The sequence below is a fragment of the Tachyglossus aculeatus genome, chromosome 2 (assembly GCF_015852505.1).
Source record: "Tachyglossus aculeatus isolate mTacAcu1 chromosome 2, mTacAcu1.pri, whole genome shotgun sequence".
NCBI lineage: Eukaryota > Metazoa > Chordata > Mammalia > Monotremata > Tachyglossidae > Tachyglossus > Tachyglossus aculeatus.
In genome coordinates this window covers 147699756-147717817 of record NC_052067.1, presented here as the reverse complement: position 1 = coordinate 147717817, position 18062 = coordinate 147699756, and the positions used below count along the sequence as shown (strand labels likewise).

Here is an 18062-nt window from a genome sequence, read left to right as displayed (position 1 = left end):
CTGACTCCAAAGCCCGTGCTCTTTTCGCTGAGCCACGCTGCTTCCTGTCTCCTTCCTTCCTTATTCGTCTTCCTTCCTTCCTCCTCTCCCCTTTTCCTCCAGGGTTTTTCTTCTACTCCTTCTTGCTAGGTTTAATTTTTATATCACCTTGTGTAATAGCCTCTCCTCCATTTTCAGATAGCAAAAGTTATGTACAAAGGTGAGACAATCATGCGAGTAAATATGGTACTCTGATCTTCATTGTATTTATTAAGGACATATGAAGCAGTGTGCTAAACAGGTGCCCAAGGTCATGTGGCAGGCCAGGGGTGGATCCAGGGTAAGAACCCCAGGTGTCCTGACTCCCGGTCCCACACTCTTTCTACTAGGCCAGTAACAAGTTGCTTCTCTTGTTAGTAAAGTGTATAGAGAAGCAGCATGGCTCAATGGAAAGAGCCTGGGCTTTAGAGTCAGAGGTCATGGGTTCAAATCCCAGATCCGCCAATTGTCAGCTGTGTGACTTTGGACAAGCCACTTCACTTCTCTGTGCCTCAGTTACCTCATCTGTAAAATGGGGATTAAGACTGTGAGCCCCCTGTGGGACAACCTGATCACCTTGTAACCTCCCAGCGCTTAGAACAGTGCTTTGCATATAGTAAGCGCTTAATAAATGTCATTATTATTATTATTATTCTCTGTGCCTCAGTTCCCTCCTCTGTAAAATGGGGATGAACACTGTGAGCCCGACGTGGGACCACCTGATCACCTTGTACCCTCCCCAGTGCTTAGAACAGTGCTTGGCACATAGTAAGCACTTAATAATGATAATGATGGCACTTATTCATTCAATCACATTTATTGAGTGCTTACTGTGTGCAGAGCACTGTACTAAGCGCTTATTTATTAAGCGCCTACTATGTACAAAGCACTGTTCTAAGCTTTGGGGAGGTTACAAGGTAATCAGGTTGTCCCACGGGGGGGGCTCACAGTCTTAATCCCCATTTTACAGATGAGGTCACTAAGGCACAGAGAAGTTAAATGACTTGTCCAAAGTCACACAGCTGACAAGTGGTATAGCCGGGGTTTGAACCCATGACCTCTGACTCCAAAGCCCGTGCACCATTATTATTATTATTTGTCAGCTTCATTAGTCTCATGAAGGCATAGGTTTCTCCATACCTACCTTCATTTTGGTGTGAAATTTGGCTCCAGGTGGTTCCCCATTCTGTCTGTCAGTCTCTAAAAAGGCAGGCTAGGCTTCTTGATTCTGTTTCCTACTTCTTGGAATAGCCATTCATTTTTGGAAATTTTTTAATTCAAGCCATGTGCTCTTGCCACCTAGGATTCATGGGCACTGTTCACCTGCAGTGCATTGCAGATAGACAGAGAGTTTGATTATTTTTCATCAAACTAGACTTTGCAATTGTGCAGTGGGGAGGCAGTGAGATGGGAACGTCTTAATTCTTTTCTCACCAGCTGCCCCTGCACTTGTTCCTATTTTTTACCCCTGAGAAGCTGAAATTTCCAAAAGGATTTATGTGAAGATGAAAATCTGTTTTCCTTGTGACATGTCTTAATTGGATAAATAGGTGTTTATGGGATTAGACCAAGTAGCAAAGCAAAGGAAAAAAAAAATCAAGGGCTGAATGACTAAAAATAATTTTTAAATTTCTTATGCATGCTTTCCCTTTGTTATAAAAGTGTCCTAAATTGCCTTTCTATAAAGTTTTCTAATGTTTCACTTTGTGAAATGACTGAAACCTTTCATACTTAAGGAAGAAGGAAATAGTGGGCCTAATTCTTCCAGTGCAAAAGTCTTCCCCTTGATAATAAATTAGGGACTTTGGGATAGACATTTGCTCACTTATAGAGCTAGCCAGACATGGGAAAATTAGCTTACTATATGTTGAATAATTTGTAGTTCCTACTGTGAGTCTGCTTCACTGTCTGCTCCCTGACATCAATAGATTGATTTTCAAACTGTTAAACAAATATTCTGCCTAGAGTTATTTTTGGACTTGATATTTTATATAATTTTCGGTATGAAAATTGATTCATATGTAAGCATGTTTGTACATCACTCAGTGGTATTTATTAAGCACTTACCTTATGCAGGGCACTGTGCTAAGCCTTTGGGAAAGTGTAATGCATAAGGCGCTTACAGTCTTGTAGGGTGAGATGGACATTAAAATATATTAGAGATAGAGGAAATGGTAGAGAATAAGGATATTTGCATTAGAATTCTGGGGTTGAGATGAATATAAGTGTACATAAGGAGTAAGCATCCAAGTTACTATAGTTATTGCAGAGGAGAGTGTGGGTAGATGATGATGATGATGGTATTTGTTAAGTGCTTACTATGTGCAAAGCACTGTTCTAAGCACTGGGGGATACAAGTTGATCAGGTTGTCCCACCTGGGGCTCACAGTCTTAATCCCCATTTTACAGATGAGGGAACTGAGGCCCAGAGAAGTTAAGCGAGTTGCCCAAAGTCTCACAGCTGCCAATTGGCGGAGCCGAGATTTGAACCCCTGACCTCTGACTCCAAAGCCTGTGCTGTTACCACTGAGCCACGTAGATGAAATAAAGGACTTAGGCTAGAAAGTCCTTTAAAGACAGATGAGATTTTGAAAGGATTTTGAAGGTGGGAAGAGTGGCAGACTGACAGATATGAAGGGGGAGGGAATTCCAAGCCTGAGGGAGAATGTGGGGAAGGGGTTGGTGGTGGGATAGGTGAGATTGAGGTTCAAAGTGTTAAAGGAGCAGAGTGTGTGGATTGGCTTGTAGTAGGAAGGAGGAGTGAGGAGTGAGGAGTGTCTGTTTAATGCTTTTGAAGCGGGGGATATTTAGACAGAATCGTTTTTCAGAAAAACAATTTGGGCAGCACAGTGAGGTATGGACTGGAGAGGGGTGAGACAAGATGCAGGGAGGTGAGTCAAAGAGGGAAATGTTGCTTGGATAAGTGAGGTAGCAGATTGTCTGGAGAGGAAAGGGCAGGTACTAGAGGTGTGATGTCATATATACCTGTATACATGTATATATATATATATATATGTATGCATATATATGTGTATATACATGTATATATGTATATGTACATATGTATATATGTTTGTACATATTTATCACTCTTGCTGATCGTGGGTTCGAATCCCGGCTCCACCACATGTTTGCTGTGTGACCTTGGGCAAGTCACTTCACTTCTCGGAGCCTCAGTTACCTCATCTGTAAAATGGGGATGATGACCGTGATCCCGACGCGGGGCAACCTGATCACCTTGTATCCCCCCAGTGCTTAGAACAGTGCTTTGCACATAGTAAGTGCTTAATAAATGCCATTATTATTATTATTACTCTATTTTACTTGTACATATTTATTCTATTTATTTTATTTTGTTAATATGTTTTGTTTTGTTGTCTGTCTCCCCCTTCTAGACTGTGAGCCCGCTGTTGGGTAAGGACGGTCTCTATATGTTGCCAACTTGTAATTCCCACGTGCTTAGTACAGTGCTCTGCACACAGTGAGCGCTCAATAAATACGATTGAATGAATGAATGAATGAATGAAAGTTAGAACTGACAGGATTTTGCAACAGATTGAATGGGAGGGTTGAATAAGAGGGATGAAGTGAGGACAACACCAAGGTTATAGGCTTGTGAGAGAGAGTATTGTGGTGCTATCTCCTGAGATGGGGAAGTCAGTGGGAGGACAGGGTTTGGGAGGGAAGAGGAGTTTTTCCTTAGATATGTTAAGATTGAAGTGTTGTCAGGACATGACATAGAGATGTGTTGAAAGTAAGAGGAAATGCAAGACTGCAGAGGAGAGAATTCAGAGCTGGAGTGATAGATTTGGGAATCACCCACACAGAAATGGTAGTTGAAATAGTAGCAGCAAATGAGTTCTCCAAAGGAGTGGGTGTAGATGGAGAATAGAAGGGGAGCCAGAATTGAGCCTTGAGAGACTCCCATAGTTAGAGGGTGGGAGGCAGAGAAGGAACCTGAGAGGGTGAGGCAAGAGAAATACGAGGATTAGGAGAGGACAGTGTCAGTGAAGCCAAGATTAGATAATGTTTCCAGGAGAAGTGGGAGGTCTACAATTTTGAAGGCAGCAGAAAAATCAAGGAGGATTAGGTTGGAGTAGTGGCCTTTGGATTTGGCCTGAAGGAGGTCACTGTTGACTTTACAGAGGGCCATTCCTATGAAGTGGAAAGGATGGAAGCCAGATTGAAGGGGGTAGAGGTGAAAATTGAAGGAGAGTAAGTGGAGACAGCAAGTGGAGACAACTCACTCAAGGACTTTGGAGATGAATGACGGGAGAGAGATGGGAAGGTAACTGGAGTGTGCCGTGGGGTCATGGAAGGGTTTTTGGGATAGGGGATACATGGGCCTGCTTGAAAGCATTGGGGAAGGAGCTGTTGGAAAGGGAGCAGTTGAAGATGGCAGTTGGGGAGGGAAGAATGGAATGGACAATTGATTAGGTGAGAAAGGATGGGGTGAAAAGCACAGGGTAGGGATTGTCTGTTTCCGAATTGTACTTTCCAAGCTCTTAGTACAGTGCTGTGCACACAGTAAGCGCTCAGTAAATACGATTAAATGAATGAATGAATAAGAGAAGAAGAGAGATCTCTTGAGATCCTCCTAGGAAGGATGAGAGAGTTGAAGAGAGGGCTGTAGGAGGAAGGAACTGTAGAAGAGCAGGGAAGAGTTTAGAGAGACAATGACAGAGGCATGGCCAGGCCAGAGGCAGATGTGGTATAGTGGAAAAAGCCCTTCTTGGGAATCAGAGGTCGTGAGTTCTAACCCCAACTCTGCCACTTGTCAGCTGTGTGACCTTGGGCAAGTCACTTCACTTCTCTGTGCCTCAGTTCCCTCATCTGTAAAATGGGGATGAAGACTGTGAGCCCCACCAGGGACAACCTGGTCACCTGGTATCCTCCCCAGCGCTTAGAACAGTTCTTTGCACATAATAAGCACTTAGCAAATGCCATTATTATCATTATTATTAATGGTTTCAATTTTCTCAGCAAAATACGTGCCCAGGTCAGGAACAAGTGGAGAAACTGAAGGACGGAGTATGATGAAGAAGTTAAAAGTCTGAAAGAGTATCATGCATAATGAGTTTGTGAGTCAATACGATGGAGATGTATTGTTGCTGGATGGAATTAAGCAGATGAGGATGAGTTTGAAATGGATGAGTTCAGCCCAATGTCTGGATTTTCACCAGCAGTGCTCCCCAGCTTGTGCGCAAGAGTGGAGGAACCGAAATAATAATAATTGTGGTACTTGTTAAGCACTTACTACGTGCCAAGCACTGTTCTAAGCACTGAGGTAGATACAGGTTAATCAGGTTGAACACAGTCCCTGTCCCACATGGGGCTCATGCTCTAAACTATTGGAGAAGCAGCATGGCTTAGTGGAAAGAGCCCAGGATTTGGAGGCAGAGGTCATGGGTTCAAATCCTGGCTCCACCGCTTATCAGCTGTGTGACTTTGGACAAGTCACTTCACTTCTCTGGGCCTCAGTTCCCTCATCTGTAAAATGGGGATGAAGACTGTGAGCCCCCATGGGACAACCTGATCACCTTGTTAACCTCCCCGGTGCATAGAACAGTACTTTCCACATAGTAAGTGCTTAATAAATGCTACCATTATTAAACCCCATTTTACAGATGAGGTAACTGAAGTTCAGAGAAGTTACTTGCCCAAGGTCAGACAGCATAAGCATAAGATCTGGGGTTAGAACCCAGGTGTTTTTGACTCCCAGGAACGTCGAGGGGTGGGGTGGGATGGGAGGGATTCATTCATTCAATCATATTTGTTGAGTGCTTACTGTGTGCAGAGCACTGTACTATTTGCTTGGGAAGTACAAGTTAGCAACATATTGAGATGGTCCCTACCCAACAATGGGCTCACAGTCTAGAAGATTGGGGAGAGGGGTGGTGCAGCAGCAGTGTGGCTCAGTGGAAAGAGCCCGGGTTTGGGAGTCAGAGGTCATGGGTTTTAGACTGTGAGCCCACTGTTGGGTAGGGACTGTCTCTATATGTTGCCAATTTGTACTTCCCAAGCGCTTAGTACAGTGCTCTGCACATAGAAAGCGCTCAATAAATACGATTGATGATGATGATGGGTTCTAATCTCAACTCCGCCACTTGTCTGCTGTGTGCCACCTGAATGTATGTTTGTACATATTTATTATTCTATTTTGCTTGTACGTATTTATTCCATTTATTTTATTTGGTTTATATGTTTTGTTTTGTTGTCTGTCTCCCCCTTCTAGACTGTGAGCCCGCTGTTGGGTAGGGACTGTCTCTATATGTTGCAAACTTGTACTTCGCAAGCGCTTAGTACAGTGCTCTGCACACAGTAAGCGCTCAATAAATACGATTGAATGAATGAATGAATGAATGCTCTATCCGCTAAGCCACACTATTTCCCAACCATACTGTAGACAGGCTCCATGGTGCGGGTTTGTGGTACAAGATTGGGGAAGGGATAAGGGAGCAAGAGAATTGAGTTTGATTGAGAGGATAGTGCTGTGAGCTTTGTCCAGATTAGTAAACAAAATTTAGGGTTTACCAAAACAGAATTTACATGATCTTATTGGCTAGCTCATTAGTGAACTGATAAAAGGGGATTTGCCAATAGTACATTTTTTTCATAGTTAAGCTCAGTCAGCCTGAAATCATTAGGTCAGGGTAGTGCAGACAGTCATTTTCCCCCTTCTTTATGTTAGGTGCTTACTATGTGTCAGGCACTGTATTAAGTGCTGGGGTAGATACATGATAATCGGGTTGGACAGTCTCTGTTCCATTTAGGGCTCTTGGTTTTAATCCCCATTTTACAGGCGAGGTAACTAAGGCACCAAGAAGTGAAATGAGAAGTGAGAAGCAGCGTGGCTCAGCAGAAAGACCACGGGATTGGGAGTCAAAGGTCATGGGTTCAAATCCTGCCTCTGCCAATTGTCAGCTGTGTGACTTTGGGCAAGTCACTTCACTTCTCTGGGCCTCAGTTACCTCATCTGTAAAATGGGGATTAAGACTGCGAGCCCCCCGTGGGACAACCTAATCACCTTGTATCCCCCCCCAGCACTTAGAACAGTGCTTTGTACATAGTAAGCGCTTAACAAATACTATTATTATTATTATTAAATGACTTGCCCCAAGGTCACACAGTAAACAAATGGCCGAGTTGGGATTAGAACCAGGTCCTCTGACTCCCAGACCTGTTTTTCTTTTTTTTTTTTTGTGGTATTTAAGTGCTTACTATGTGCCACGCATTGTACTAAACGCTGGGGTAGGTCAATCGATCAGTCCTATTTATTGAGCACCTACTGTGTGCAGAGCACTGTTCTGAGCACTTGGGGGAGAGTACAATATAATAGAGTTGGTACAACATAATCAAGTTCAACCCATTCTCCATCCCACGTAGGGCTTATAGTCTAAATACGAGGGAGTAGGGATTAATTTCTTACTGCCATTCTGTTCTAGCCGAAGACTTTTGATGGTAGCAGTGGAATGAAGTGGATATATGTATATATGTTTGTACATATTTGTTACTCTATTTCACTTGTACATATCTATTCTATTTATTTTATTTTGTTAGTATGTTTGGTTTTGTTCTCTGTCTCCCCCTTTTAGACTGTGAGCCCACTGTTGGGTAGGGACTGTCTCTATATGTTGCCAACTTGTACTTCCCAAGCGCTTAGTACAGTGCTCTGCACACAGTAAGCGCTCAATAAATACGATTGATGATGATGATGATGATGAATGGAGAAGCAGCGTGGTTCAGTGGCTTTGGAGTCAGAGGTCATGGGTTCAAATCCTGGCTCCACCAACTGTCAGCTGTGTGACTTTGGGCAAGTCACTAAACTTCTCTGGGCCTCGGTTACCTCATTTGGAAAATGGGGATTAAAATTGTGAGCCCCCCATGGGACAACCTGATCACCTTGTAACCTCCCCAGCGCTTAGAACAGTGCTTTGTGCATAGTAAGCGCTTAACAAATACCATTATTATTATTATGAACCATCTTCAAAAATTGGGCATACTTGCTGACACCAAGTATTTGTGGGTGGGTTTAGACACTGGCCTAGTGGCATATGACTTGAGAAAATTTATTTCCAGATCATGCTTTTCCCATGCAGACAAGGTCTTAAAAATAATAATAATTGTATTTGTTAAGCACTTACTGTGTGCCAGATCCGGTACTAAGAGCTGGGGTGGAGACAAGCAGATTGGGTTGGACACTGTACCTGTCCCACGTGGGGCTCAGAGTCTCAATCCCCATTTTACAGATGAGGTCACTGAGGCCCAGAGAAGTGAAGTGACTGGCCCAAGGTCACACAGCAGACATATGGCGGAGCCAGGATTAGACCCCTTGAAGTTTTGACTTCCACCCTGAGTTCTATCCACTAGGCTTTGCTGTTTCTTAGAGTCTTCAGGGAGGTCCAATGACATGAAATGTAATAGAGAAGCTGAAATCCAGTTTGGCCAAATAAATAGTTCATTCATTCATTCATTCAATTGTATTTATTGAGCGCTTACTGTGTGCAGAGCACTGTACTAAGCACTTGGGAAGTACAAGTTGGCAACATATAGAGACGGTCCCTACCCAACAGCGGACTCACAGTCTAGAAGGGGGAGACAGACAACAAAACAACACATATTAACAAAATAAAATAAATAGAATAAATATGTACAAATAAAATAAATAGAGTAATAAATACATACAAACATATAGACATATATACAGGTGCTGTGGGGAGGAGAAGGAGGTAAGCCGGGGGGGATGGGGAGGGGGAGGAGGGGGGAGGAAGGAGGGGGCTCGGTCAGGTGCAATCAATTTAATATAATATGGGTAAGTCACTTAACTTCTCTGTGCCTCAGTTACCTCATCTGTAAAATGGGGTTTAAGACTGTGAGCCCCATGTGGAACAACCTGATCACCTTGTATCCTCCCCAGCGCTTAGAACAGTGCTTTGCACATAGTAAGCGCTTAACAAATGCCATCATTATTATTATAATATAAATCAAATAATTCTCCAGAATAAAAAACCAGAAAGAATAGTTTAGGTGTTAATGTATTTCTTTTGTGTCTACGAAGACTTTCGTTCATCCAGTTTTTCTTCCTTGATGAATATGTATTTCGCATAACAGAATCTATGAGAAATGCATTTCTGTGGATTTTCTTTTGGATAGTCATTATTCTCTTTAGTGGTCCTGCAACATATTGCCTAATGTAGCTTTCACTCTATTTCCTTAAAATTGCAGATAAGAAACAGAAATGTATTTTCTGTTAGTAGCCTCAAGGTGAACTGCAGGCTTTTCTGGGGTGAACTAATTCTTCTATCCTTAAACCATTTACATTTCCGTTAACGATCCAAATTGCTGTGATTCTCCAATGCGTGCACTAGAACTGATAAGAGATGCTGATCGAACCACATATGAAACCAATCTTTTCCAAAGGTAGAAGGAGAGTTGTTCCGTAGGTTGGAGAATCACCTTTAAAATGAAAGGATTTTTCTTTGTGTAGACGTGGGCCTCTAATTACGTACTGAAGGTTAATATCTGGGCCATTGTGATGCCCCACATGAACTGTTTTGACAGAGAAATGAAGGAAGACCTATATGCTGCCAGTGCCATTGGTTTCTAAAATTGTGAGAAACGAGGTCTTGCAGTTCTTGTGTTTTTTTACAGAATGAACTTGGAAGAGGAGTTGCTATGTTTCCAAGATTCATAGGACTTTCTGGTTTTGTAATCTGGGTTCTTGGAGAAAAAGACAGGAAGATTGGCCAAAGAACAGCCATTCCGGAAAAAACTCTGCTGCTATTAGAGTTGGCATTTTGTTACATTGTACGTTCGGTTTTCCAAATCGCTCTGTTCAGATGATAAGATTTCCATTTGAATGGACTTGTTTTGTTCGAGGAACTTCTTGTGTTGCTTTCTAGTAACTACTCCCTGTTTCTCTTGCAGTTTGGAAGAACAGAAGTAATTGACAATACTTTAAATCCAGATTTTGTGAGGAAATTCATACTGGACTACTTTTTTGAAGAGAGAGAGAACCTACGTTTTGACCTGTGAGTTGTGGTGTAATGCACCTTTTAAATTTTAATTCATTAACTAATTTGCATAGTCTTGTTTTTTTGCAATTTGGACAGTTGTGTTTTAATCCGTGACTGCACAAGGAAAAATCTCAAAGATTATAGAAAAAGGCAGGTTCTTTTCTCTTTCTGGGTGACCAAAGAATACAGCAGGGTAACTGAGGTGATTTCTAAGAGTGCTGGGCGTAGCCTTAAGGATCATATTTATTTCATTATTTCAGCATTTATTTTGGTGAGATTTCATTCCGCCACAATGATTCTAACGTATTTATTGAGTGCTTACTGTGTGCAGAGCACTGTACTAAGCATTTGGAAAGTACAATTCATTAACAAATAGAGACAATCCCTACCCAACGAAAGGCTCACCGTATAGAAGGGGCTCATGAATAGAGTGGGCATAGAAGTTCCTTGTGGGCACAGGATGTGTCAACCAACTCTGGTATAATAATAATAATAATAATAATAATAATAATAATAATAATAATTGTTAAGCGCTTACTATGTGCAAAGCACTGTTCTAAGTGCTGGGGAGGTTACCGGGGGATCAGGTTGTCCCACGGGGGGCTCACAGTTTTAATCCCCATTTTACAGATGAGGTAACTGAGGCACAGAGAAGTTAAGTGACTTGCCCAAAGTCACACAGCTGACAGTCGGCGGAACCAGGATTTGAACCCATGACCTCTGACTCCAAAGCCCGTGCTTTTTCCACTGAGTCACGTATATTGTCCTCTTACCGTAGTACAGTGCTCTGCACACAGTAGGCACTCAATAAAGATGATTGATTGATTGATAAAAGGCCACATGGATCATGTGAGAGAGAAGATGCAAAGTTAGATAAGGGAATTGCCGGAGAGAGATGTAGAGATGATTTGTTTAAAGTGGGTGCTCCTTTTATAATAGTAATAATGGTGTTTGTTAAGCACTTCCTATGTGGAAGGCACTGCTCTAAGCACTGGGGTAGATACAAGATAATCGGGTTGGACACAGTCCCTGCCCCACATAGGGCTCACAGTCTTAATCCCCATTTTACAGAGGAGGAAACTGAAGACCAGGTAGGTGAAAGGAGTCCATGCTTCTTCTAAATACATATCCACAGAGTGTTTCAAAGAAAACAAGGTGTGCACTTATACAGGAGTGGGGGTTATTTTAGCCAGAGGGCCACAAACCAAGACCCTTTCATTCATTCATTTATTCAATCGTATTTATTCAGCCCTTACTTTGTGCAGAAAGCTGTAGTAAGTGCTTGGAAAGTACAGTTTGTCAATAAAGAGAGACAATCCTTGCCCATCATCATCATCATTCGTATTTATTGAGCGCTTACTGTGTGCAGAACACTGTACTAAGCGCTTGGGAAGTACAAGTTGGCAACATATAGAGACAGTCCCTACCCAACAGTGGGCTCACAGTCTAAAAAGGGGAGACAGAGAACAAAACCAAACATACTAACAAAATAAATAGAATAGATATGTACAAGTAAGATAAATAGAGTAACAAATATATATACATATATACAGGTGCTGTGGGGAAGGGAAGGAGGTAAGATGGGGGGGATAGAGAGGGGGACGAGGGGGAGAGGAAGGAAGGGGCTCAGTCTGGGAAGGCCTCCTGGAGGAGGTGAGCTCTCAGTAGGGCCTTGACTGTGAGCCCATAGCAGGCTCACAGTCTAGTAGGGGGGAGATAGACACAAAACAAGTCAACAGGCATCAATAGCATCAGTATAGTCAACCCTCAGGAACTGAGCAGGAAAGAGGTGGAGAGGGGTTTGTTTAAAGCAGCCATTTCTGCTCACAGCTGCAAATAAGCCCCTAACATGGCAAATAAATGATCATCACCTGAGATGGGTCAGGACACATTTGGAGATGAGGCATATCGAGAGGGAAAATCCTACCTGTGGAAGGGGCTGTATTGGTGCCGTTGCTCCTCTGAAAGTCTCAGTAATAATAATAATGATGGCATTTGTTAAGCACTTACTATGTGCAAAGCACTGTTCTAAGCGCTGGAGTATACAAGGTGACCAGGTTTTCCCCCATGGGGCTCACAGTCTTCATCCCCATTTTACAGAGGAGGTAACTGAGGTGAAGTGTTGTGCCCCAAGTCACACAGCTGACAATTGGCGGAGCAGGGATTTGAACCCATGACCTCTGACTCCCAAGCTCGTGCTCTTTCCATTGAGCCATGCCTGCTCTTCCAACAGATATGTTGCACTGGTTTTCTTGTTAATCAGTGGTATTTATTGAGTGCTTACAGTGCTCAAGGCACTGCATTAATATTAATAATAATGATTGTGATATTGAAGTGGTTACTATGTGCCAGGCACTGTACTAAGCACTGGGTGGATACAAGTAAATCAGGTTGAACACAGTTCCTATCCCACATGGGGCTCACAGCCTTGACCCCCACCATCTCTAGCTAGCTATCTCTAGCTCTAGCTATCTCTAGCTAGCTCTCTTCCTCCCTTCAAGGCCCTACTGAGAGCTCACCTCCTCCAGGAGGCCTTCCCAGACTGAGCCCCTTCCTTCCTCTCCCCCTCGTCCCCCCCATCCCCCCATCTTACCTCCTTCCCTTCCCCACAGCACCTGTATATATGTATATATGTTTGTACATATTTATTACTCTATTTATCTTACTTGTACATATCTATTCTATTTATTTTATTTTGTTAGTATGTTTGGTTTTGTTCTCTGTCTCCCCCTTCTAGACCGTGGGCCCGCTGTTGGGTAGGGACTGTCTCTATGTGTTGCCGACTTGTACTTCCCAAGCGCTTAGTACAGTGCTCTGCACACAGTAAGTGCTCAATAATTGCAATTGATTGATTGATTGATTGATCTCTGGTTCAGGTGGCTCTGGAGCCCGCCCACCTCCCCCCTGGCTGTGAGCCCTAGCTGGGACCCTGGGGTGGGACCCTTTCACCTGTCCAGTTGAAAAGATGAGCTTGTCTTATTGTAGTAGTGTGGCCTCATGGAAAGATCTCGGGCCTGATGAGTCCACTGTCGGGTAGGGACTGTCTCTATATGTTGCCAAATTGTACTTTCCAAGTGCTTAGTACAGTGCTCTGCACACAGTAAGTGCTCAATAAATACGATTGATGATGATGATGATGAAAGACCTGGGTTGTAAGACCTTGGGAAAGTCATTTCACTTCCCTTTGCAAGAGCACGGGCTTGGGAGTCAGAGGTCATGGGTTCTGATGCCGGCTCCGCCACTTGTCAGCTGTGTGAATTTGGGCCAGTCACTTAACTTCTCTGTGCCTCAGTGACCTCATCTGGAAAATGGGGATTAAGACTGTGAGCTCCACGTGGGACAACCTGATAACCTTGTATCTACCCCAGCACTTAGAACAGTGCTTGGCACATAATAAGCGCTTAACAAATACTATTATTATCATTAAATTTCCATCTTATAGATGAGGTAACTGATGCATAGAGAAGTAAAGTGACTTGCTCAGGGTCACTCAGCAAGCAACTGGCAGAAGCGGGATTAGAACCTAGGATTTTCTGACTTCCGGGCCCTTGCTCTATCTACTACTCCATGCTGCTAATGATGGTGTTTGTTAAGCACTTACTCTGTGTTAAGCACTGTTAATGATGGCATTTATTAAGCGCTTACCATGTGCAAAGCACTGTTCTAAGCATTGGGGAGGTTACAAGGCGATCAGGTTATCCCACGGGGCAGCTCAAATTCTTAATCCCCATTTTACAGATGAGGGAACTGAGGCCCAGAGAAGTGAAGTGACTCGCCCAAAGTCACAGAGCTGACAATTGGCAGAGCCGGGATTTGAACCCATGACCCCTGACTCCAAAGCCCGGGCTCTTTCCACTGAGCCATGCTGCTTCTCTATTCTGCTTCTCACTGTTCTAAGCGTTGGGGAAGATACAAGGCAATCAGGTTAGACACAGTCCCTTTCCCACAAGGGGCTCTTAAATCTTCATTTTACAGATGAGGGAACTGAGGCACAGAGAAGTGAAGCACCTTGCCCAAGGTCACACAGCAGACGAGTGGTGGAGTCGGGATTAGAACCCAGGTCCATATGACTCCTAGGCCTGTCATTTTTCCATCATTCATTCATTCATTCCATCATATTTATTGAGCACTTACTGTGTGCAGAGCACTGTACTAAGCACTTGGGAAGTACAAATTGGCAACATATAGAGACGGTCCCTACCCAACAACGGGCTCACAGTCTAGAAGGGGGAGATTTATAAGATTTGTAAGAGATTTATACCACTTGGCCCCACTGGTAGACACGTTCCCTTTCATTCCAGTGAACCTCACCCACAATGAGTTTAGGGTCGAGACGGGGGAGACGGCATTAATACAAACAGTTTATGATATGATTTATAAGTATGCATATATCGTGCCCTAAAACAAAATGGGAATTTCTTAGGAAATTCTTCTCCTAATTCATGCCAGGAAACATGAGTTTTCCTGTTTCCAAATGGCAGTTTGATTTTAAAAGAAGAGAAGAGCTGTATCACCCTCTCAAGCTACAGATGGTTTTTGTTTTAAGGGTCCAAATTAAATGAGAGACTGGAGAGATGGTTAGAGCGTCTAATTCATCCCAGAGATTGAAACTGAGAAGGGTTAGAGGAGGTGAAAGGTGAATAAAGGACAAGAGGAAAGCATCACCAATAATAATCAGACTACCTTTAACCTTTTAAGAATGATTTCCTTTGAGGGTTCACGATAAACTGGTTTTATTTGATGAGTCATTATTACAATGGGTCCTCTCACCAGTCTTTGCCACTAACTATCTGCTGATTACCTGACCTCTATAAATATAATCAACCTGCTACATTTACGGGGCACACAGAAAATAACCAGGTGATAGAAGTAATAGAACTACACATTGTAGACTAATAATAATAATGATTATGGTATTTGTTATTTGTTACTATGTGCCAAGCACTGTTCTAAATGCTGAACACTGTTCCAAGTGCAGATTTTGCTTGATTTTGGGAGTGCCTTCCTTAGTTTCTTTTATTTATTTTGCACCTTGCTCCCTAACTCACTGTCCCTTCAGAATAATTCCGACTCCTTTCTAATTCCAGCTCCACCACTTGTCTACTGTGTGACATGGGCAAGTCACCTAATTTCTCTGGGGTTCAATGACCTCATCTGTAAAATGGGGATTAAGATTGTGAACCCCTTGTGGAACAAGGACTGTGTTCAACCTGATTAGGTTGTATCTACCCTAGAATTTAGAACAGTACTTGACATATAGTAAGTGCTTAACAAATACCATTATTATTATTACTACGACTACTACTACTACTACTACTACTACTACTACTACTACTACTACTACTACTAATAATAATATTAATTCCTGGACTATGCTTGATTTATTTCCAATTATCCTCCACATCCTGGCATGAATAAGTAGAAGAATTTCCTATGAAATTCCTATTTTGTTTTAGGGCATGATATATTAATATTTATGAATTGTATCTTATAAATTGTATATATTAATACCTCACCTTCTAGTTATCGCCCCATATCCCTCCTACCATTCCTTTCCAAACTCCTTGAATGAGTTGTCTACACGCGCTGCCTAGAATTCCTCAACAACAACTCTCTCCTCGACCCCCTCCAGTCTGGCTTCCGTCCCCTTCATTCCACAGAAACTGCCCTCTCAAAGGTCACCAATGACCTCCTGCTTGCCAAATCCAACGGCTCATACTCTGTCCTAATCCTCCTCGACCTCTCAGCTGCCTTTGACACTGTGGACCACCCCCTTCTCCTCAACATGCTATCCGACCTTGGCTTCACAGACTCCGTCCTCTCCTGGTTCTCCTCTTATCTCTCCGGTCGTTCTTTCTCAGTCTCTTTTGCAGGCTCCTCCTCCCCCTCCCATCCTCTTACTGTGGGGGTTCCCCAAGGTTCAGTGCTTGGTCCCCTTCTGTTCTCAATCTACACTCACTCCCTTGGTGACCTCATTCGCTCCCACGGCTTCAACTATCATCTGTACGCTGATGACACCCAGATCTACATCTCTGCCCCTGCTCTCTCCCCCTCCCTCCAGGCTCGCATCTCCTTCTGCCTTCAGGACATCTCCATCTGGATGTCTGCCCGCCACAGCTCAACATGTCGAAGACTGAGCTCCTTGTCTTCCCTCCCAAACCTTGTCCTCTCCCTGACTTTCCCATCTCTGTTGACGGCACTACCATCCTTCCCGTCTCACAAGCCCGCAACCTTGGTGTCATCCTCGACTCCGCTCTCTCATTCACCCCTCACATCCAAGCCGTCACCAAAACCTGCCGGTCTCAGCTCCGCAACATTGCCAAGATCCGCCCTTTCCTCTCCATCCCAACCGCTACCCTGCTCATTCAAGCTCTCATCCTATCCCGTCTGGACTACTGCATCAGCCTCCTCTCTGATCTCCCGTCCTCGTGTCTCTCCCCACTTCAATCCGTACTTCACGCCGCTGCCCGGATTGTCTTTGTCCAGAAACGCTCTGGGCATGTTATTCCCCTCCTCAAAAATCTCCAGTGGCTACCAATCAATCTGCGCATCAGGCAGAAACTCCTCACCCTGGGCTTCAAGGCTGTCCATCCCCTCGCCCCCTCCTACCTCACCTCCCTTCTCTCCTTCTACTGCCCAGCCCGCAACCTCCGCTCCTCCACCGCTAATCTCCTCACTGTACCTCGTTCTCGCCTGTCCCGCCATCGACCCCCGGCCCACGTCATCCCCCGGGCCTGGAATGCCCTCCCTCTGCCCCTCCGCCAAGCTAGCTCTCTTCCTCCCTTCAAGGCCCTGCTGAGAGCTCACCTCCTCCAGGAGGCCTTCCCAGACTGAGCCCCTTCCTTCCTCTCCCCCTCGTCCCCCCTCCATCCCCCCATCTTACCTCCTTCCCTTCCCCACAGCACCTGTATATATGTATATATGGTTGTACATATTTATTACTCTATTTATTTATTTATTTATTTTACTTGTACATTTCTATCCTATTTATTTTGTTGGTATGTTTGGTTTTGTTCTCTGTCACCCCTTTTAGACTGTGAGCCCTCTGTTGGGTAGGGACTGTCTCTATGTGTTGCCAATTTGTACTTCCCAAGCGCTTAGTACAGTGCTCTGCACATAGTAAGCGCTCAATAAATACGATTGATTGATTGATTGATTAATGCTGTTTCCCCCCTCTTGACTCTAAACTCACTGTGGGCAGGGAATGTGTCAACCAACTCTGTTGTATTGTGCTCTCCCAAGCATATAGTATGGTACTCTGCAATAATAATAATAATGATGATGATGATGATGATAATAATAATAATAATAATAATAATAATAATAATAATAATAATAATGGTATTTAAGTGCTTACTATGTGCCAGGCACTATACTAAGGTCTGGGATGGATACAAGCAAATCGGGTTGGACACAGCCCCTGTCCCACATGGGGCTCACAATCTCAACCCCCATTTTATAGATGAGGTAACAGAGGCCCAGAGAAGTGAAGTGACTTACCCAAGGCCACACACCAGACAAGTGGTAGAGCCAGGATTAGAACCCATGACCTTCTGACAGCCAGACCTATGCTCTATCCACTATACCATCTGCTGCTCATAATGGATTGATCAATGGAGGGAATAATAACAATGGCATTTCTTAAGCACTTACTATGTGCAAAGCACTGTTTTAAGCGCTGAAATTTGGAGATTTCTTTTCAGATTCTAAATAGAAAGACTCTCCCTCTGGACTGTAAACTTGCTGTGTGCAGGGAAAGTGTCTCTTTATTGTTATAATAACAATAATAATAAAAATGTTTGTATTTGTTAAGTGCTTATTATTTGCCAAGCACTGTTCTAAGCGCTGGGGGGATACAAGGTAATCAAGGTTGCCCCACGTGGGGCTCACAGTCTTAATCCCCATTTTACAGATGAGGGAACTGAAGCACAGAGAAGTGAAGTGACTTGCCCAAAGTCACACAGCTGACAAGTGGCGGAGCCAGAATTAGAACCCATGACCTCTGACACCCAAGCCTGGGCTCTTTCC

General features: G+C 43.6%; 1 protein-coding gene across 1 annotated transcript in view; it reads left to right on the top strand.

Annotated features, from left to right (window-relative positions):
* The window catches only part of CPNE8 (copine 8), a 371034-nt gene that overhangs the window by 82264 nt on the left and 270708 nt on the right, over positions 1–18062 (top strand). The window contains exon 5 of the mRNA XM_038765237.1: positions 9946–10049. Within this exon, the coding sequence (XP_038621165.1) occupies positions 9946–10049 (104 nt within the window). The remainder of the gene's footprint in view (positions 1–9945; positions 10050–18062) is intronic.